Source organism: Cnephaeus nilssonii (genome assembly GCF_951640355.1).
Source record: "Cnephaeus nilssonii genome assembly, chromosome: 16".
NCBI lineage: Eukaryota > Metazoa > Chordata > Mammalia > Chiroptera > Vespertilionidae > Cnephaeus > Cnephaeus nilssonii.
This window is the reverse complement of record NC_137087.1, coordinates 56,233,807-56,257,046: the sequence shown is the minus strand read 5'-3', so window position 1 is coordinate 56,257,046 and position 23,240 is coordinate 56,233,807. Positions and strand designations below refer to the sequence as shown.

The 23,240-nt window shown below is 42.1% G+C and overlaps 1 protein-coding gene across 1 annotated transcript in view; it reads left to right on the top strand.

The window, feature by feature from the left end:
• Positions 1 to 14,693, top strand: part of CACUL1 (CDK2 associated cullin domain 1) — a 46,562-nt gene extending 31,869 nt beyond the window's left edge. Inside the window, exons 7-9 of the mRNA XM_079793789.1 lie at positions 1,969 to 2,107; positions 8,335 to 8,378; positions 8,785 to 14,693. Coding sequence (XP_079649915.1) covers positions 1,969 to 2,107; positions 8,335 to 8,378; positions 8,785 to 8,825 — 224 coding nt within the window. The 3' untranslated portion in view covers positions 8,826 to 14,693. The remainder of the gene's footprint in view (positions 1 to 1,968; positions 2,108 to 8,334; positions 8,379 to 8,784) is intronic.
• The last annotated feature ends 8,547 nt before the right edge of the window (positions 14,694 to 23,240 follow it).

Below are 23,240 nucleotides of genomic sequence, written 5' to 3'. Positions count from 1 at the left end.
TAGATACATGTTCATCTAAATGCTATTTTATCTAAGTTTGAGTTCTTATAATAGGATTCATATTACTTGTGAAGAGAATTCTGTATTTGAGAATTGCCCTTTTCAAAAGGTGAATTTTATCACAGACTAGCCTTTTGTAACCCTAGGCATTTTCTGAGATACTATTAAATATATTTTGACATTTACATGTCTTGCCTATTGTGTTCATGGTTTATTATTTTTTAAAAATAATTCTTTATTAAAAATATTTGTTCCTGGTTTATTAAAACAGTTTTATTCACCTGACGATTAAGGTTAAAATGTTTTAAAAGTTGAATTTTATCTATTTATTTATTTTTTAGTTTTAATTTATCTTTATTTTTTAAAGTATTATAGATGTCTCTTCCCCCCCTCCCCCCATTGACCCCCTCCCCAGGCCTTCACCGCACTGTTGTCTGTGTCCATGGGTTATGCATATGTGCATATAAGTTCTTTGGTTAATCTCTTCCTGCCCTCTTCCCCTTCCCTCTGAGAATCCTCAGTAAAAGTTGAATTTTAAATGTAAAAGTTTCTTTTACTATGGTGGTTCTCACATGCTGATCTTTGTATAATGAATATATCTGGATCAACCAAAAAGGTTTTCTAAACTCTAGATTCCTGGGCCCTAATCCTTGGAGATTCTGATAATTATTATCATTTTAGGTGTGTTTTCATTTGGTCTTTAGAAGCTCAGCTTGAAAACAGTTGTAGCTGTGCCATCCTGCCCTTCTTCATGTATACACATACTTTTTTTGTTTCTTCATATATATTTTAATGATCACCTGGAGTTCCATAAAAGGGCAGGTCTGTTTGATTCCTGCCAGCTCACCCTGATTGGTTAGTGGTTCCCCAGAGCACTGTATTGAGACTTTCTAAACCATGTTTGAGCTGAGCTAGATGGAGGGAAATGATTGAGAACATTTGCCATGAGTTTGAACAAGGGGTGAGTGGATTGGCCCCTGCGTCATTTGTGGTCCTTATTTATTTATTTATTTTTTCCATCTCTAACTTGGCTGTTCTGTTGAATTTTTTACTTATCAGTGACTCAGCATTGCACAGCATTAGCGTAATTTTTTTTCAAATTTAGAATTATATTTACTCAGATTATTATTTTTAAATTGAGCTCACTGGAATAAACAGAGCTTTGACATTTTATGGTTCTTGAGGTACACAGCTAAGATGTTTTCCAAGAGGGAAAATTTGAAGAGGTCAGATTAAAAGAACCCAAAAGGGTAACAGTGCTCAGTTAGGGCCACCGACAAGGAAGGAGCGTGCTGGTTTCATCACACACCTGCTGCCGGTGCGCATCATTTACAGTTAGAGTTCAGTGAGCAGTGGGAAGAGATTGTGTTTATTTTACTTGAGTTTTTGTGAATATATATTAACAAGGCTTTTATTCTATTTATTGTTTTTTATTGTAAATTATTTAGTCCTGTCTTTCATTTATCTGGTCTTAGTGAATTGTAAAAATGCTCCATAATAAAAGTATGAATTAATCATCAATGAAGATATTTCCTTAGACTTCTCTAAGTCTACTTATTTTATTTCTGAATGTTTTTCTTTAGATTGTTCTCTTGATCATTTATCTTTTTAAAATAACTAAATAACGATATAATTATTTTCTTTTACTGTTTACATATATTTAATTTGTTGTAGTTAGTTAGCATGGGTCAAAATAGGGCTTTCTTCAAAAGTACTTACTAGTTATCTCCAGCGCACTTGTTAAATATTAATTTCCCATCCATTTTTGTGGACTTCTTTTTTATATGTCTACTTATTACTACCCGCACAGTTCTCTTCTTGGTCCAGTGTATCGTCTTAACAAATGCTTTATAGGGCTAATTTCCACCAAGTCTCTTCCCTCCAATTGCCCCCCACTCAGAAGTCAATATATATTTAATTTAATTTGTCTCTATGATTTTCTTAATGAATTCTTTCCTTTCCTCACAGAGTGGGTTCAGATGGCTCCAACTCTATTTTCTAAATTTATTCCAAATATTCTCCCTCCGGCGGTGGAATCTGAACTTTCTGAATATGCTGCTCAAGATCAGAAACTTCAAAGAGAACTCATACAGAATGGTTTTATGAGGCAAGTTTTTTCCCTTTGTGACAAAATAACGTCAGTTTCCTTAGGCCAGTTTGGCTTGGCAGGGGAGGGATGCCAAGGTTCTTAGACGGAAATAACTGTACAAGAGTCGAGCTGTTCCGGGAGAGGTAGGCTGCCTACGTCTGGAATGTTGAGACTGGGTTTTGATTTTATGGAAGCTGCTCTAAATGGATTTTGAAGAAGGCACTTCTCACTGGGCGGGCAGTTACCTGGGCAGCCTCCAAGAGCTCTTCAAACTTTGATCCTCATATTAGTTCTGAACATTTGGAAAAGCGTTACAGAAATTTTATGGTCAGTTATAGGTACTTTTATGACTAAACTAGTATAAAGAGGCTTTAAATTCTCTTTCTTATTTTCACTTTTGCCCTAAATTCTAGTTGTTTCTTCTTAAAAAAGAAGGTATCTCTTTAATGTTGCCGGATGTTTATCTTCCTTGGTTTTGACATATACACTTCGCTAATTTCTCTAAAATGTACAATTCAGTATCATGACTATAACCCAGAAAATCTTGCGAAGTGCATCTTTTCAACTATAATAAATTATATAAAAACTTTGTGATTCCCTATGGGAAAATACCCTATATGTCACCACATTACTGAAGGGTGCATAATACCTTGTGTTTTCAGTATCCTTACTCTTTACTTACATTTTTATATACTTTTATTTGGATCCATGGCATTAAAGCAAGAAGTTGTGGAAAGGAAGACAGCTGGTTTCCTCATTAGGCATAGTGGTGACCACATGTAGTAGTAAGTTGATCATTGAGGCCAAATTAAATCTCAGAATATTGGTCTTGACCAAGACCACTGTTACCAAGTCTGTGGTTTCAGCACAGGTTAGGAAATAAAGTGGATAATCTGTTGACCCGTGGGTTGGCATTTTCCCCCATTTTGTCCTGGTGGCATCTATGCCCATGTGGTAGTGGGGGCACTGAGTAACCACTGTCAGTTTTCACCGGAAAGGCTCAGTGAAGCTGTATGGCTAGAGAGGCCTCTACACCCCCTTTCTTATAGCAAGTTAGGGAAGGAAAGGCCAGTGGGAAATAGAATGTAAACAGCTAGCTTCTCTTTCTGATACTCAGTGGTCACGTGTTTCCTGACATTAACTGTAACATTTCTAACAGCAGTATTATTTTCATACACAGAATGAGGCCATTTAATGCCATAGTAGTTTTACCTATTTTTGAAGAGCTAATATATTTGTATGGTTCAAAAATCAAAATGAGAATAAAAAATACACACTCTGAGAGGTTTGTCCCCCACCTCTCTCCCTATCTACTCCCACCCCATTAGGTAATCATTTTTTTTTAATTTCTTATGATTCCTTCCAGTGTTTTTCTTAATGTACAAAAATACAAAATATGTTTTGATTTTTATTCATTTCTTACACATTTGATTGTGTAAATATACTACAACTTATTTAACCAGTCCTCAGTAGATGGCAACTTGAATTATTTCCAGCCTTTTGCTATCCAGAGAATGCTGCAATGAATAGCCTTGTCCATGTATAATTCTATACCTGTTGCAGGTATATCTGGAGAGTGAATTTCCATAAGTGGGATTGCTGGGTCAAGAGTAAAAGCAGTTGTAATTTTGATTAATATTGCCAAATTGCCCTCCATGGGGGATTGTCTGTTTTGCATATGTACCAGCTGAGTTTGAAAGTGCCTGTTCTTCATGGCCTTGCATGTGAAGTATGTTGTTAAACTTTGGGATTTTTGCCAACCTCACAGGGTTGGTTTAATTTGCATTTCTTGTTAAGGGTGAGGCTGAGCATAGTTTCATGTTTGTATTTTTCTGTAAACTGCCTGTTCATGTCCTTTTTTCATTTTTCTATTTGATTATTATTGTTGTTTTTTCTTAGTTTCTAGAAGCTCTTTCTATAGTGAAAAGATTGATTTTTTGCCTGAGATAAGACTTTATTTTTTGTTTGTCTTTTGATTTACTTATGGTGTTGGTTTTTCTTTTTAATTTGAAGTTATGGAGAAGTTTTTATTTATTTTTGTGTAACTAACTTTGTCAGGTTTTGTCTTTTTCTGGCTCATGTGTTTTGAATTCTAGTTAAAAGTTTTTCCTTACATATTTTAAAATAAATACAGAATAATCTTAGTTTACCTTTTATGCCCCCCTCCCAATAATATGAGGGGGGAAATCACCATAAATTTGAAGTCTTTTATGCTTATATTCGTGTTTCATTGAGCGTTTGCTTTTAATTTTAGAGATGAACTTCTGGTGTCTTTAACAAACAGCCTTCTGAAAGCTTTTATCTCTGTGAAGCAGTTTAGGAAGTAAGCTCTTGTGGACTTCTCTGAACACCTTGAATTTACCTTTCCGAGCAGTGTGGGCAACTATTTAAACACATCCAGAGACATTTCCTAACCCTAATTTTGGAACTGGAATAAGACAATAGGTTGCAGGACTGTAAAGTTTGCTGGGGATAAGTAACTGACTCCATAAATAGCTTCATGCAGCATTGCCCTTGTTGTACATGGACTAACATGGCACTCTTTGCCAAGGCCAAGTTGATCATATTCAGGGAAGTGCCTTGGAGTTGAGTTTGGATTTTTTGTTTCTCTTAGTGGAATTCTTTCATACACCTTCTGCCTGAAATTTTTAAATGTTAGTTTTCCAAGAGGTGATAAAATTAAAATGTTTTATTTCATAGACTGAATTGGGCCATGTCTAGAATTAAGTTAGCAGTTTGTTACACATTTACTATGAGACTTAAGGTTTGCCTCATAAATTATTCTGAGGAATGCTTAGCACAGAGTAGGCCCTGCCCAAGCTGACATTCTTGGACTCACTCCGCCCCACTGCTGAGCTGGCCCAGCCCGGCAGAAAGGATGTGCAGCACCTACGCGTAGCCGCTGGGGGGAGTCTGCCTGCACTTCCAGCTCTTGTTCCACGTTTTGCCCTGCCAGCTGTGATGCCTTCCTTGATCAGTATTTGGCTAGAATTGTTTTAGAAGAAATTGTATCCACCGATGCAAAAAAACAATAACAAAAAACAAAGCATGTAGTACAGGCTATCTTAACAAGAATTCTGTTACTGGCTATTCTGATATGAGCAGTCATTTTATAGTTTACTAGAGGCCTGATGCACAAAATTCGTGCAAGCGGCTTGGCCCATCGCAGCCTCTGCTGCCTCCGGGCCCCACGGCCCCATGGCCCCACCCACTGGTCATTCTGGAAGGTTGTTCTGCCGGCTGGTCTAATTAGCATATTAGCTCTTTATTATATAGGATAGGATGCTTTATCAACCACAATTCCTGTTCAGCTTTGCAAACTATTTTTTCATTTAAGATTATGTTCCACTTACATGATGTATGGAGTCCTGAATAGACAGTACACAGCTTTAATGTGGGTGGCACAGAGTAAGTCTTTGATATATTTTGAAATAATGTGTGAGGGTTGTAAATATATCCTCTTTTGCATTTAATGGGCAGATTCTCATTTGAGCTGGAGTTATGTGAAAGATATTCAGGTGCATGGAAATATAATGTGGACTTATTTCAAAGCTAGAATGAGCAAATAAGCTAAGAGCAACATTTCCTTTTTATCTGTTACCTGCATAATTGCATTGATTATTGTCAGGGAAGACAGATTGGTATCTGTTGTTGTCATATTGCATTATAGAAGATAAGCTCATTTGGGAACGTCTAACGTGCATGCCCTGAGATGGAGTATCTCATTCAAACCAGCCTGTGGTCCTCTTCAGAGTGGCTACTCGATAGCTTTTAAGGGCAAACAAAATGTACTTTCTGAGTAATTGGTACCTGGATTCTGAAACAAATAGAGCCTGTAGGTAGGGGTATTGTTGGTCTTCTGGCTGAGAGGGTTACTCTAGATTGGAGCTTTTCCCTTTAGGAGCAGGGTCTGGTTTGGAGCGCAGCTTTCCCTGCTTGCCACGTTAGATAATGTCTTTGGCAGCCTTTCTACTACCTTTCTTTCTCCTGTCAGTCTCACATCTGTATTTTTCTCCTGTTATTTCCTGCATGTTCAGTTTTTATTTGGCATTTGGGGGCTGGGAATGTGAGGTTCCAGATATGAAATTCTACATTTTCCTTTTGATCAGCTTTAACCTGTTTGTTTCAAGAATATTTGGTGAATACTGCTGTGACAATACTAGTGTAAATAGTAATAATGTAAGACACTCAGCTGGCTTGTATAGTGTTCACAACAGAGATCTTGGAACAGTGGCATTAGAATATCTGTTCTAACACCCAGATTCTCTAAGCTGCCTGAGGCTAGTTCATGCTAAACGTTGTGCACATTTTCCTCTAAATGCCCAGCCCGGAGAAAAACAAGGGGCCTTTCATTGTGCTTTCTTTCTGCCAGGCATTAAGACTCCTCACCAGCCTCGCAGGAGGTTTTCTTTTTCCTAGTCTTGAGCAAACACCAGAGAAAGAAAATGGGGAAATTATTTATGCTTTTACATAAGATCACTCTGGCTCTTATCTGGACTAAGATTGTTCAGAAGCAGAAAATAATTAACTTGAGCTAGCATTTTAATAATCTGTAGAGGCTATTTATGAATTATTTACTAACTTGTTAATTCAGCAGGTACTTATTTTCTACTATGTGCTAGACACTGTTCTGGGTACTGGGTGAACAAGGCAACAAAGTGCTTCAATGTAGAGAGATAAATAATAAACATGTAAACAATTTATTTCAAATAAGTGTTATGAAGGAAATGAAACCGAGTGTGGGAGAGAGAATGAGTGACCAGGGCATGTGTGAGGGGCATTCCAGCTAATCTGGTAATGTCATGCCTTCCAGGGAGGAGACATTCCAGCTAGGGAAGTGGTGATCAGGAGATAGCCATTGGCTAACTAGGGGGAAGAGTGTTGCAGGCAGAGAAAATAGTAAGTACAGAAGTGCCAACGTGTCTAAGGGGCAGAAAGAGAGCCAGAGTGGCTGAAGTGAGCAGAGCTAGGTAAGGAGGATGGAGAGGTAGACAGGGCCCGATCTCACAGGAGTGGGGAAGTGAATGTGAATTGATTTTTAACTGTAATGGAAACCCGCTGAAGGGCTTTAATCGGAGGCATGAAATAATCTTATTTGTGTTTTTACATAAGATCACTGGCTCTTGTCTGGACTAATAGTAAGACTTGCAGTTGTGTAGGGGAGAGATGATAGTGTCTTGGATTGGGGTTGTTGCTGTGGAGTAGATGAGTGTTGGTTTATTTTGGATTATGTTTCCAGAGTGAGGGAAAGAGGGGAATCAAGGATGAGCTGGATTCTGGCCTGAGGAATTGGGTGGATGTTCATTTATTGAGGAAGACTGAGGAAGGAGTGGAGTCAGCAGCGTTCATTTTGGCCATGGTACATTGGCAATATGTGTAAATTATTGGTGATGATGAGGCCTTTGGACCTGCGTCTGATGTGCAGAGCTGGAGATAGAAATCTGGGACCAGTTGGGTATAGGTAGTATTTCAAGTCACAGCACCTGTATGATTATTGTTCTAGACTAAGGAGACTCTACAAAGAAAAGTGGCCAAGGACAGTATTGGCCAGAGTTAAAAGCTGGTGAATTGGCCGTTATTACTCATGGCTTTGATATTTTAGTCATTTGTCTGAATTATTGTCTGAGAAACTAGAGAGACGAAAATAGCATTTATGGGTATCATAGGACCTGATCAGAACCTATGATTTTTAATCTCTAAAGTGGAACTAGAATTTCTTTGGTGTTTGAAGATGAACTCGTTAATGTGTATAAAGGTTCATGTTCTTCTATTGCTAGAAGGGTATTCATATTCATTATTAATGAGATTCTGAGATTTTTCAAAAGCTTTAAGCAGTTTTCAGTTTCATAACAGAGCTTTTTAGGGTAAGATTTTGAATTATCCTAATTCATATTTGAAATTTGCCCTAGTATAAGGTCACGAGGAATGTTGATAAACCCAGGTTAGTCTTCAAAGACATTTTAGTCTGAACTTTCTAGAACCCAGTATAAACTGTCTTTGTAGATAATCTCTCCTTCACTTAATAGCCTTCTATATTTAAAAGACAGCACCATTTAGCTAAGAATATTCAGTTTATAAATGACTCAGTTACTATGTAAGTTTGATATGTGTTAAAATAGGTTGTTGGTTTAGAATTGAAATGTCTGCTGTACTTCCATTATCAATTATGTCAATCCATTTCTCCTGTCGGTATGTGAAGATGTCAGTCAGTTCTGCTGACTCGCTCTTCCTTTTTTAATCCCCAGAGGTGACCAGTCCCGGAAGAGAGCTGGGGATGAGCTGGCTTATAGTAAGTAATGCGTTCCTTACCATCTTTGATGTTTTGTGATGTAGATAGGCACTGGCAGTGGCCATGCAGTGAGAATAATGATACCCGTAGGGGGCTCATTACACTGTATGTGACCAAGGACAGACTATTCCGCAAGCTGTGCCCAGATGAGGTCCAGCTGCTGGTGATGGTTCTCAGGCATTTGTCAAGCGGCCGCCAGATTCTGTAGTCGCCTAGAGTGGGACAATGACCCAGCTTCAGCTCCTGATGATCTAGCCCCCCTTTCACTCCACTCAAAACCGCTTTTTAAAAAACCTCCTTTTGGGCGATTGGGAGATGGGTGAGGACTATGTGTATAGGCAGGTCCTACCATTGTTTAGTGCTCTCTGCTATTCATACTTTTTCCTGTTTTGATGATTTTTTTCAGACAGCTCCTCCGCATGTGCGAGTTCCAGAGGGTACAGATAGTGACTGTGTTGAATGTACTTTCCTTCCTGCCACAAGGACACACTGGAGCTGCAGAGACTTTTCCGAGCACAGCGGGTCCTGCACTCAGGCGCTCTCACAAGGCTGCTCTCGGAAGAGGATGTCGGACTTCTTTGATTTGTAATTTTAAAAAACAAAACAAAAAAAACTGTCAGTTGCTGCTAGACTCGGGGATGATTTTAAAATGGGACAATCTTCTAATGAAATCTATTAATCCATGAGGAACAGGCATCTTGAAAAAAATGACCGTTGCTAAGTGAAATCTGGCAGCCCAAATCAGCAGCTTCCTCCAAAAATATAAGAGCAGAAGAATTTTTTTAAGCACTGTTTTATTCATTTGTGGACTTGGCGCTCGGCATATTCATTTCACACATCAAGATACGTTTAGCTTTAAAATCAAGCAGATCATTACAATACAGTATTTTTCACCCCTAACCAAAACAAACTCCTTTAAAAGAGTTGGTCTTTGTTTAGGTTTAGAAAGTCTTGTGAAAGGAAAATGCTAATTCTGCTTTTGCTATCACTTCTCACCCATTAGTTCACAACTTTTTTCTACTCTGTGCCTTGAGCTTTGTGCACTTTGCAACTCTGTGACCATGTTGTCAAACTCACAGATGCTTCCTGAAAAAGCTTATGGTATCCTGGATTAACCCTCCAAGATGTCAGGAGTGGCTTCAGAGCAGGATGCTGAGTGAGTGGGAAAACGAAACGTCGCATATTGGTCAGATTGCCCCCGCTTCACCATGGCATATTCATGTTAATGTCAGGGACCAACTCTTACAGAACATTTCCATTCCCTCTGTCACGTAACATGACTTCACCAGCTGCTGTAGTATTGGCATCGCGCTAGTCCAGGCGTGGCCAGCACTTCAGCAATAAAGCTCCCCTTTCAATGTTGAGAATCATCCAACAGTAAAAGCTGGCTCCCGCGATGCTCTAGGAAGCGGATATGGTTATTAAATCCCAATATAATCAGTGGTGTGGGATTCCTGATCCATTTCCTTTTAAATGGGTAGGATAAATACTTTTTAAAAAAGTCTGTAGTCTGCATCTTGTGAACATTGTATCTAAGTCTGAAAAGAAGTAGCACTGCTGTGTTTGAGGCCCCCTTCCGGCTGTGGCCAAGCTGTGTTTTGTTTTTCTACACCCACAGTGCTATTTAGTTGTTTAGACTCTGAAGCGTATTCTAGCTGTTCTTGAAAGGCAAAGAAAAATAGAAAGATGTGGCAAACGGGAAAAAATTTTGTTCTCAGTTCTGCTTGACTCTAAATTGAGCATTATGCTTGAGTCTATTAGGCTATGTCAGACTAATGGTCACCTCTTCAGAGAACTTGAAGCAGAAAAAGAAGACATTAGGGATACTGTCACACTTCTGATTTGCAGGATTTTTTTAGAGTTGCCTCTGCCAATTCAGTTTGTCCTTTTTTTAGGGGGTGAGAGAGAAAAGTGTGATCTTAGGAACAAGCAAGTCATCTAATAGAAGTCCTCAGTGTAAAATTATTACTCAGAGAAGTAAAAGTCAAGGTGGTCAGATTTTATTTTTCTAAGTACTTGTCAACCAGAGTTGATAGATTTTGTGGAGGACTTGAGTTAGACTAATTCTGTGAGTATTTTGGATTGTATTGCTGAACACTGAATTACTGTAAGAATATAGACGGGCTCTACCTATGCCCTGAATAGTTGGGTTTGCTGCACCAGTAACATTCTCGTATCAAGGAAAAATTCCATTTTACCATGAAGGCCAACTTTTACTTTCTCAATGGACTGCTTGTTGCAGGCTTATAAATAACACCTGCAACTAAAGTCTCTCCTGAGTGGTTTCAATAATACTTCTGCGGAAATAAAATTGGATTTTTAAGAAAAATGTTGATAGGTTCTTTGGTAATTTAATAATATACCCAAATGCTTTTCTGGGAGAGACTATTGTTTGGCCAACAACAGAACTTTCCCTATAAAAGCATTGTATTATGATGTGAATTGGCATTAAAACTTTTGGATGTTTTTGTATTAAGTTAATGGAGAAATATTTTATATTGTCTTTTTATTGTTATAATATATGTGTAAACAAAAAGTGGGCAGAGTCAAGTCTGCAAAACTTAGTTTCTCTAAAGTTTTGGGCAGTGACTGTAGCCAGCCCTGGGTCAGGGTTGGTCCTGCAAAGCCAGAGGGAAGGCCCTGTAGGAGGAATCTACACGTTCTCCTGGCGCATGTGACCTGTCCTTTCTCATTTTCACCCCCGAGGTACATTGCAGTATGAAGAACCCATTTCTTTATTTCAAGCCAAAGTTGACCTTGCTTATTTAATTGGGGTTCTTAGCTAAATTCTTAGCTTGCAACACGAGAAGAAATAAGATTGGAACTCCATTTTTGTTTTGACGAAGCATTGTTTGCCAGAAAGTATTTTCTCATGTTTACCTATATTCTTGCCAGTATAGTATGTAGTTTCTCCACCCAGTTGGCTTTTGTGGGGCCCAAGTCAGAAAATTGTACATGCAGGTCGATTGTCAACAAGTTGATTTGGCTAAATTGACTAGTGTGTGTGTGCAGCCTAAATCTAAACCCTCCAAAAGAAAGCCAGTCCAATCACATTGAAGTCCTGGCATGAAAAAGTGTAAAGAGATGATAATGGTTTTGAGAGATGGTACTTCCTTTAAAGTTGGCTCGAATCTTTGGTAACAGTGCCATCTGATGCCCTGTTGTCACAGCTGTACCCTAGCCCAGCAACTGCTTGGTGTTTTGTGGGGCAGAAAGCACGCCCTGACATACATAGTTCTTACGTAGAATCCATGAGAAGGAACACGAACCAGGATGCAGGAGTTGTGCGTTATTACATTTTTCCTGTCCCTTTTACAACTTTGAGGCAGCTCCCCTCCATTTCTTTGGGGTACAGGATGAAAACCTATTTGTGAGTAAGAGAGATTGCAGAAGAATGGATGCCCAAGGCTGTGACCACTGCACATGCGTCCCCAGCACTGCAGCCCCCTCAAGCTGCCGGTCCCCTGTTCCATGCTTCCCGTCGGGTTGCAGGTTTGCACACATAAAGAATTCTTCAGGAAGAGTTTGCACATGCATCACCTTGCAATAGTCTGTACTGACTGCATAGGGATTCGAGCGCCCTTCAGCACAAAGAGAACTTGGGAGTGGCGGTCCGTGCACACGCGCTAGCAGAGGTATGGTGATCCAGCGGAGACGATGGTTTCTGCAGGTAGGAAGTGAGCAGGAGCACTTGTATCCTAGTCTTTCAGAAACCCGTTTACTCTCCCGGGGTAACCTTCCAGGTTGGTCGTCCTCTTATGGAGGCTGGCTGTAATTTCTTCTGTATTTACTGTTTTATCACAATTATTTTCATGATTATCATGCAAGAGTTATTGCCCTTAAGCCAAAAGTCAATCTACCTAATAAAAGAGTAACATGCTAATTGACCACACCTTCCCGACGCCCACCAGCCAATCAGGAGTGAGTATGCAAAGTAACCCAACAAAGATGGCGTGTTAATTTACATACACAGGCGCCGAGCGGCCGGGGTGGGGCCATGGCAACGACGCAGGCGTTCAGCACCACCCCCAGCCGCTCTGGGCCTCTGGGCAGCATGGGAAGGCGGAAAGGCGGCTCCTGCCAGAGCGAAGGCGGTGCCGGTAGCCAGGGGAAGGAAGGCCCATTCTTGCACGAATCTTCGTGCATCGGGCCTCTAGTTGTTTAATAAGCAGCTATTGTTAAAATAACTGAACATTGTTTTAGGAAAATACACTAATCTGAGATACTAAAAATCTTTACAACTAAAAAACCAACACAAGATAACCCACATTAGCTATCCAGTCACTGTTTGGATGTTTTCAGTTGATTTTTTTATGGTGTCTCATTGAGCTTCAGAGTATTACGTTTACTTTACTCCAAGTCTAGGCCTCTTAAGGGGACTTTGAAATTTAAGATCAGAATGTGAATTCTGTGACTGACACCTGTAAGAGATTGGACCTTTTTGGTTGTGTTACTGTTTTCAATGTGATTGCATAAGATGAAGTTTATGTTTATCAGAAGTTAAAATAGAGGTCATAGTAGTTCATGGAGAAATGGATTTCTTATTATTTTTATTACCTTGTTGAAATTTGCCTCAAAGTAGGTTTACCGTTGTTTGTATGGAAAATACTACAATAATAAATACTACGATAATTAATTACAAATAAATTCTTTTACATACTCACAACTGTAAACCTGCTTTTGCCCCACCCTGTATGTGAAAGAACCCCTATTATTTTCCAAGGAAAATAATTTCTCATCTGTCCCTGCTCTTTATGAACTAAGTCATTGCCATGTTCCCTCCTCCACTGGCCAAGCCCCTGTTTTGAACCTCTTTCCACAGCCGAGTGACACAAGTGCATACACTATTTCTGCTTATGTGGATATGGCTGTGGGAGAATTACAGAAAATGCTTATCAGAGGCACATTAAGACCCTGTACCCCTGCTGGTTGGGAATTATCTTCATTTCTGGTTGGACTAGATTGTTTAGGAAAATGTTAACAGCTTACAATTCTGGGAAATTTATAGTGTGGCTCTGGGGCGGATTCTGTGGTTTGAAAAAAATAAATATTTTGTATTGATTCCCACATGTCATTTTAATTTCGTGACTGTGTACTAAATGCACTAAGACTGTGGCTCTTCTCCTAGAAGGGCACGTTTTGTGGAACAGATGGCAGTGTAATTGCTGTCATTAGTCCTGTTTGTCACTGTTACAGCCATGCAGTCCAGGGGAGATTATTCACATGTGAAGTGGTGGGGAGATATGGCTGGAAACGGAATGCTAATGATGAATGGAAGGTCAAGGCGGACAGGAGGCTTTGCCGCCCACCAGCATGGCCAGAGCGAGGGTGAAGCATTCACGTCTAGTCCCTGGTGGTGCTTGTTTGTTGGAAAGCATGGTAGAGCTTAGAACAAGATGTCCTGCCCATCAGCTCTTATAGATCCAAGCAAAACGAAATGGTGGGTGAAACTCGCGTTGACCGGGGTTCAAAGCCACCGACTTGGGTTCTGACCTTTAACTCTTGGTTGCTTTGAATCAGTCCTTCTGTGTTAGGGTGTAGGCTGTCACTCTAAAGCATTGTGGTTAATGAAATCTTGTACAGATGTCCTTGGCCTTGTTCTACTGATACCTGGTTCACTGGAACTTTGTTATAGTATAGAACTTCATGATTTTGCTCACAGTACATTCATCATGCCTCCTAAGTGATAATCACACTCAGCACACGTCTGTTCTGCCATGTTCATTAGCCTGCAGTGAGTGTCCATCTTGACCTCTCTACCAGTGATGAAAAACAATGTATGTGTATTTAACTATATACATATATAGTATATATACAGATGTGCATATATATGTAGCTTTTCTTTTTTAGACACTGGATACATTGTGGACTTTTAATCAAAACTTCTGATTGGTTTTTTTTGCATTGATTATACCGTGCTTTTTAAAAAAATAAGCCTTTGTGTTTTCTTGCTATGAAATCCGTTATTTCCCCTAAGGTTTCTTTAAATCTTACAATTTTATTTCTCTCGCTGTCCCTTTGCAAGTATCCTTTCCTAGTCTTCTCAGAATGCCGATTCTTACCCTCTTTTTGAATAACCGGAGCTGTGCTGTAATGGTATCTACTTTCTGATGACCACACAGAGCCGGATTTGGTGGCTTTACATTTTCTTTTTCTCTGCATTTAAGTCACCTGACATTTTCCCCCAAATAGGGAGCTGTTCAAGTCTTCTCTTCTATTAGCATTTTTTTTTTAACAGAGCATGAAACTTTTCTACTAGAACCAGTTTTTAGTATATATTTGTTTATTTTCTCAATTGGCCTATTTAGCAATAATCCAAAATTCTAGAACATTTGAATTTCAAAAAACATGATATAGTAGAAAGAACATTACATATATAATGTGAGAACAAAAGTTTAGTCTCAACTAGTTGTGTATGTTCTTGGGTAGGTTATTTTTCTCAACTTAAGTTTCTCCATATTAATATTAAACCCACTCTCCCCGCCCCAGATTGCTAGTGATAGGGCCTCTATATATGGCAATGGGCTTAATTTTCCAGAAGGATATGACGATTCTAAGCTTATTAAGTATGCACCTACGTGACTAATAATACTAGTATACCTCAAAATACATATAAAGAAAAAAATGACCACAACTACAGGGAGAAATAGAGTAATCTACCAACATAACAGGCATTTTTAACACACCTTCCTCATAATTAATAGATCATGCAGAAGATAAAATTAATGATCATTAAGAGCATAGATTCAAATAACATAGTTACTAAAATTTGATCTGATATGTATATCTCCCATTGCAACCTCTAATAAGAAAATAGGCATTTTTGAAAACCAAATCTAACATTGTATTTAAAATATAACAAATAACCAAATTGGATTTATCTCAGGAATGCAAATTGGTTAGTATTAGGAAATCAATTAATGTGACTCATCTATTAATGGATTAACATTGCATGATCAGATTGTCTACGAAAATCCAAAGAGCCTGTGAGGCAAATTTAGAAGACTTGAGAGTTTATCAAAGTTGCCAGAAGAAAAGCAATATGCAAATGGCAATTATATTTTCATGCACCAGCTTCAGGCACTAATGGCTTTAAACTTTTTAAACATAATTAAATAAAATTTATAATAGGAAGAAAATATAAAGTACCTAAGAATGAATTTTAATAAAAGGTGTGAGCCTCTTAATGTGAAAATTATTATTTAAAAAAACCACCTTTACTGACCTAAATGTATGGAGAGACTGTGATGGATAAGATCATGTAGGTCTCCACTCTGTCTACAAATTGGGTAATAAATCAATGCAATTCCAATAAGTAATCCCAACGGTTTTCATTGTGGTACTTGACAAGTTGTTCCTAAAATATAAACGGAAGAACAAAGGACCAAGGATATCCAAGACATTCCTACAAAAGAGTGAAAGGAAACCAGCACTCCCCTCAACTGAAAAACCTAACATCAAATAGAGTGATTCAAACAACGCGGAAATGGTCCAGAGATTACGAGTAGGTGAATAAACAGGAATAAGGGGCGAGGAAACTGATCCACATGTGTACAGGACCTTGATTTTTAAAAGGACAGCCATCATTGCAGAACATTGTGTGTGTGTGGGGGGGGAGCAGGGGGGAAGATAGGTGGTTTATAAATGGGCACCAGTAATTCTTCACAAAGGAAAAGAACGAATTGGACCTCTACCTTCCACCAGGCACAAAAGTCAGGTGGATTAGAGGATTACATAGGAAATTTAAATTTATAAAACTTTTATAAGGCAATAGAGAAGCAAATAGTTAATTCAAAGTAATTTGTCTACTTTGATAGTATTTTGGTTTACCAAACATGCCACAGAGTGAAAAAAGGAGCCCACACGAGTAGGATACAGATCATCACATACGGACATAACCGAGAGCACCTGTGTGCAGATCTGACGTAAGAGAGTGGGGAGAAATGAGCAAATAGCACACGCAGGCATTTCATAGGAGACAGGGAAATGGCCCATAAACATGGAACGATGTCCAACTTCATGAGTTGCACGTTGAAATGCATATTGAAACCATAAATACCATTTTCTAGCCACCAAATTGGCAGCAACTAAAATGTTAGAAAATACCAACAACTGGAGAGAGGGTGCCAACAGGAACTTGCATCTGCTGCTGTGGGCGTGTCGACTGGCACCACCCGCTTTGGAAAACGGTTTTATCTATGACTTTGGACACAGGCATAGCTTACAGCCCAGGATTTATGCTTAGAGAAATTCCTGTGTGGTGTCTACACCCAGGACACGTGTAGGGAGTGGTCACAACACCATTATTTGTCATAACCAAAAAGAAGGGAAGGAGAAAGCCAAACGCCATCTACGGTATAATGAGTGAATGAAGTATATGTGTGCAATGGAACTCTAGGGGGCAGTCAGGGCCGCAGAGAGCTTTGTACACCAGCACAGGTGAATCTCCGATCACGTTGAGTAAAAGAATCATGTCGGGAAAAGACAGTCAGCATGGACACCTTTGCTCAAAGTTCCAAAACAGGAAAAACTGTTGGTTCAGGATTCATAAATAGTAAAGGTAAAGAAAAGAATTAACAGCATTCAAGATCATGGTTTCCCTGCGGGGGGAGGTGGGGGGTCTCTAAGCACTTGATAATTGGAACATTATGACACGTCAATTCTTGAGTTAATGTGGTGCATTCAGGGCAGAGCCAAAACAGATGCCAACGAGTTTTAACATCAATTAAAAAACCACCATGTACATTTGAAACTAATGTAATAGGTCAGTTTTACCTCAAAAAAATTAGAAACCTAAATGCCCAACAATAGGAATTGATTAGATTATAGTGTGCCCATATAATGGTGGCATTAAATGGTCTTGTAGAAGATTGCAGAATGAACTTACCGGATGAATATTATGAAAGGAATGCACAGAATGGCTTTTCAAAAAGATAATTGTTATTTGTTTTAAACAAATGTATATGACTTTAAAAAATCATATGGGAGTATTAACATGAAAGTAGGAAAATCTTCATCGAAAGGGGAATAAAAGGAACTTGGCTGTACCAAAAACAAAAGAATAATGTTTTCAAAAGAAAAATTAATTTTTTACACTGGTGCAAAAATAGACAAGCTAATGGAAAACTGTTTTAAAAATAGACCCCAATACTTATAAGAGTACATTAAAGATGGCTTTTTGAAATAATTGCAGCCATGATGGATTATTCAGTAAAAGGCATTAGTACAACTGGAGAAAATTAAATTGATTTCCTATTGCACCATTCACCAAAGCCAATTAAGTTATAAAAAGCTAGAAGACAACATAGTTAATATTTCCTTGGGTCTGGAGAAGTTTGTTCCATGTATACACACACGCAATGACAAACAGAAATCCGCATAAACCAGTCACCTGACCACATGCCGCTGAGTGCTGCCCCCAGCACGTGTGTGTATGTATATGTGTAATAGACCTTTTAAAATCAATGTCTATGTACTATGCCAATACATGTAAGAAAATAGAAAAAAGACGAGGTTAAATGTTTTTAAATATTTTTGTGTGTGTTTATGGTTTAAAAAAACCACCTTTTGCTCTTTCTAAAAAAATTTTTCTTTTAGTGAGAGCCATATGATAAAAAATGCCTCATTATTGCTCTAGCCAGTTTGGCTCAGTGGATAGAACATCGGCCTGTGGACTGAAGGGTCTCAGGTTCAATTCCAGTCAAGCACATGCCCAGGTTGCGGGCTCGATCCCCAGTAGGGGCGAGGGGGTGTGCAGGAGAGGCAGCTGATGATTCTCTCATTGCTGTTTCTCCCTCTCCCTTCCTCTCTGAAATCAAATATATACTAGTATCTGCCTCATTATTTTTGCAACTCCTGGTTTTAACACTTTATGATAAAAACAATTTAATGTCTGGTTCCAAGGTAAGTTTATTTTCATGGCGATTGTCGCTGGAAAAGCTGCTTCATTACGGTCTGTGGTTCCAAATGGCTGCTTTACTGAAAAACAACTCATTTTCAATTCCATCCACTGGTCTCAGAAAGTGTTTGTTGAAATCTTTATAATAAATTTCCATCTCTCTCACGGTCGGGCTTTGTTCTTGCTCAGTAGCTGGGGGCGGCATGTTCACTGTGGGTAGAGAAGGGGTTCAGGACCTACCGAACTCACGTCGGGCTTTCACTTCCCAAGTTTAAGTGTGCACTTAGGGGGATTTGAGGAGGCGACAGTTTTTGGCAGGACATTCTCACAAAGCTTGAAGCATGGCTCACCCTTTTCACAAGGCACTTAACGCGAATTTCTTTTAGAAACAGCTACTTAACAGTCTATCATCTTTACCTTGAAACATCAGATAAAATCTGTTCCTTTTTTTTTTTCCCTTAATACTTTCCAGATTACATATTACTGTTAAGCACTTGTCACCACCACCAGAAAGATTGGCAAATTGCAAACATTTGTCTTTTTGTCAATAAAAAATACATCTTTAACAGTACTAAGAATGTTGGTGTCGAGATAACGAGCAAACCGCTTTTGGGGTTTAAATTTTCCCGTCGCATGACCTCTTGTAAAGAGTGCCTTGTGGGGGGCACACCCACGACAGTCTTCTGGAAGAGTGGGCCAGTGTCCCCCTCCGCAGTGTGGCGCGCTCGGTGCTCTCGGGACCCCTCAGGTCTACGTGCTACCTGACCCCGGGCATGTGTATGATGGGTCATGCTTCTTTCCTCTTAAGAACATACGTAACTCATGTTTTCTTCCTGCACCTCTGTGGATCTTGTTTGCTCGAGACCACTGCTTTAAGCATTATGGGGAATTTATTGTCTCCCAGCAGTGCCAGGGTTGAAAAACACAGCAGCTCCTTAACCTCAGGGGCCCCGGTTTCTTCCAGCTTTCTGCCCCGCCAGTGCACGGGAAGACCAGACTTTCGGGGCACACGGAGGGAGGGGGGCTCTGCAGGGCTGTCCAGCAGGGCCAGAGACTCCCAAACTAGAACGCATGTCCTGCCAGCACACCCAGGAAGCACAGTTGAGCGGCTAATCATTGTATGCGATTTGGAGGGAGGATGCTGTAGGCCACGGCCAAACATTCTGAGGGGAGGCTGACCCCAGTTGTAGGGAGAGCTCGTCCTAGAATCTGCACCAGACTGGGAATTTAGGCTCCACCATTAATTCGTCAGGCAAGTCACCGAACCACTCTGACCTTCAGTCTCCTCGTCTGTAACAAACAAAACATTGGCCCATGGTGGTGAACGCCGTTGTCTGCTCAGCCTCCGTGCCCTTCTTCATAGAATGTACTTCAGGGAACTGCTCCTCCCTGTTGGACGCATCTTGGGGCGCTGCTGGCGAAGTTGTCCCACCTGCCCCACCCATCGATGGGCACATGACCCAAGCCAACCAGGCTCTGTCGCCTGGAGTTGAAGTTGTGGAGCAATTTGAAATCTGGAAAGGACGGGCAGGTGCTGCCCTTCCCAGGAGCAGACACACCTGGGACTGGGCCCGGGTTCCTGCTGCGGAGATTGTGCAGCTGCAGGTGCGTCAGCTCTGCCTTCCGCCCTTCGCCCTTCGTGGCCTTTCCTTCACCTTCAAGCCTGAAGGGCACCTTGTTGCTTGCAGCCCAGGTGCTCCAGACCCCGCGAGACCTCGGGGGCTCTTGCCTCCTTGTGACCCCTTCCTCAGCAGAGGCGTCTTTGTTACCCCCTTGAGAGCTTTTCTGAAACAAGGTAGTGAACCGGTAAGTTCACACATTTAAGAGGTGGAGACCGGCTGGTTTCCTCTCTGCCCAAAGCCAAGGTTCCACCGAAACCGGTTTGGCTCAGTGGATAGAGCGTCGGTCTGCGGACTGAAAGGTCCCAGGTTCGATTCAGGTCAAGGGCATGTACCTTGGTTGCAGGCACATCCCCAGTAGGGGGTGTGCAGGAGGCAGCTGGTCGATGTTTCTCTCTCATCGATGTTTCTAGCTCTCTATTCCCTCTCCCTTCCTCTCTGTAAAAAATCAATAAAATATATTAAAAAAAAAAAAAAAGCCAAGGTTCCCAGGATGGCGGGAGCAGGGACGCAGTCCCCGAGCCCCGTCCTTGCTCCCCCACCGGCACCGAAAGCCAGGTGTCCGCTCACCCCAGCCCCGCCGGGCCCGGCCGGGCCTCTGCGCAGCCTCTGCAGGGTGGCCGGTGCGCCGGAAGCGCTGGTCGACACTGTTGAATGACCTGCAGAGCCCGGTAGCTCCGGGCTGAGCATTTGTAAACAGCTCTGGCCCCGGTGCCGGTGCCGGCAGTGAAAACGCAGTCACCGTCGCCAGGCAGCAGCAGGAGTGTGTCTGCGGCCGCAGCAGGAGTTCCCGGGGCCAAGCTGACAGCCTGGTCCTCGGCGCTGGTCTCCTGGGCTTCGAGCGGCGCCGTTCGGGGACCCTGGCCCCCCCACACATCGGCTGAAATGATTGGGGGTGGGCAGGGGCGAGGGTGGCCCTCTCATTACCCGGCACATGACCCCTGGAAGGACCCCCCTCCGCCAAACGAGGCCATGGAGGGATGGCCCACTTAGCGAGCCCGCGCTCCGTGCCAACGCTGTGCCCGGCAGGCACCCCACTCAGCCCTGTGAGAACAGTTACTCATCTCATTTTCCAATGAGGTCTGGTCTCGGGTTCTGCACAGCCGGCCCCTGGCATGGTGGCACCATGGGGTCCACTTGGAGGGAGGGGGGATGCTGGAGGCCTCGTCATCTGGCCCCTTCCATGTGGCTGGACGGACAAGTGTGTGAGCTGGTGCTGTGTTAGCTCTCTGCTGGGTTTTCTTCCCGACCTTCGGTTCTGAGTCCTGGTCAGGAGCAGGATTCTTGGGGGCCGTTGTCTGCTGGCCCACTGGGGGTGCACTGATTACCCAGCCGGCTGGGGATGGGGACAGGGAGCCCTCCCGAGCCCGCTGCAGTCAGGGCTTACTAATCTAGATTAATGGGCATAGACGGGCTTCTTGATTTCCTCAAATACATGGATTTTTAATGGTTACTGGGGCAACCAGGCCTGGCTCCATTCATTATCCAGGGGAGGGCATGAACATGATAGGCTCTCCTTTCTTGCCCTATACTTTGCAGTCTGTGAGTTCATGGGGGTGGAGAACGGGGTGCCATGAAGAGGGGTGTCATTCTCGGGCCCCACGCTAGAACAACAGAATCAGAAACTCCGGGGGTGAGGCCAGCAATCTGTGTTGTAACGAGCCCTCCAGGTGATTCTCGGGCGGGCGAGGGCTTAGAGCCGAGGTCGGCAAACTCATTAGTCAACAGAGCCAAATATCAACAGTACAACGATTGAAATTTCTTATGAGAGCCAAATTTTTTAAACTTAAACTATATAGGTAGGTACGTTGTTATTAACTTAATTAGGGTACTCCTCAGCTGGCCTTTGCTAAAAACTCAAGGGGCCAAAGAGCCGCATGTGGCTCGCGAGCCTCGGTTTGCCGACCACGGGCTTAGAGCATAGCTCGCAGGGCCTTCCGAATCGGCTTCGAGCAGCTCCTGCTCTGTCCTGGCCCCACACAACTCCCTCCCCAGCCCCGCAGCCTTCGTCGGCCCTGGGCGCCCTGTGGTCTGTGCCTGGACAGGGCCCTCCCCTCCAGACCTGCTCACCACCTGACGAGGCCAAGAAGCACGTGGTCAGTGAGGGCTGCCCGCCGCCGCCCTGCTGCTGGCCCGCCTCCTGGTTGGGCTTCATTAATCTGCAATCTGTGGGGTTGCTTCTCAGACAGTTACCCGTCCAGGAACGAGCCCCATGGGAAGTGGTGTGGACACGGATGCAGCTACCCACTTGTCTGGAAAGGGAGGCATCTCCCAGGGTGATGGCTTGTTGTGACTGGTTGTCAGCCTCGGATGGCAGCCATCAGTGAGAGCAGCTGCCACATCCTGGGGCTCCCAGGTGCCCAAGAGAACAGAAGGGGAAGAGACAGTGGGGAAAGGGAAGCCGCAAACCAGCTGTGCAGGCGACGGCAGGCACGGGTGTGCGCTCAGGGCCCTGGCTGCTGCTGAGCATCACCGGGAGCCTGAAGACGGAGCCCGAGCCATGGAAATCAGATCCTGGGGCGGCACTCGGACGCTGATGGTTTTTAAAAGCTCCTTGGATGATTCTTTCTCCTTTACCCACCCCCCCCAGCTTTATGGAGATATAATCGACATTTAACATTGTGTAATTTAAGGTGTATAATGTGTTGATTGGAGGTGTGCCTACATTGCAAGGAATTACCACAATAGGATTGGCTAACACTTAGTTACCATTTTGTGGTGGTGGTGGTGAGAACATTTAAGACCTAGTCTCTTAGCAACTTTCAAGTGTACAATACAGTATTGTTAATTGCAGTCATCATCGGGTACACTAAGTCCCAGCCCTTACTCATCTTCTAACTGGAAGTCTGTACCCTTTTCACCTGTATCTCTTCCTCCCCCCCCTCCCCCCACTAGCTCCTGGCATCTACTAATCTATTCTATTTCTAAGAGTTTGGCTTTTATAGGTTCCACATGTGAGATATTTACAGAATGTATCTTTCTCTGACTTATTGTCACTTAGCATAATGCCCTCAAGGTTCATGCATCTTGTCACAAATGATAGGATTTCCTGCCATTTTTTAAATAGCGGAGTAACATTCCACTGTGTTTTCTCTCTCTCTCTCTCTCTCTCTCTCTCTCTCTCTCTCTCTCTCTCTCACACACACACACACACACACACACACACACACCCCACACTTTATCCATTCTTCCATTGACGGACACTTAGGTTGTTTCCACGTCTTGGCTACTGTGACTAATGCCGCCGTGAGCATCTCGGAGATGGGGACTCCATGATTCTAATGTGGCCAAGACTGAAAACCACTGCTCTTCCAGCACTTGAAGGGCGCCAGGAATGCCTTGGAG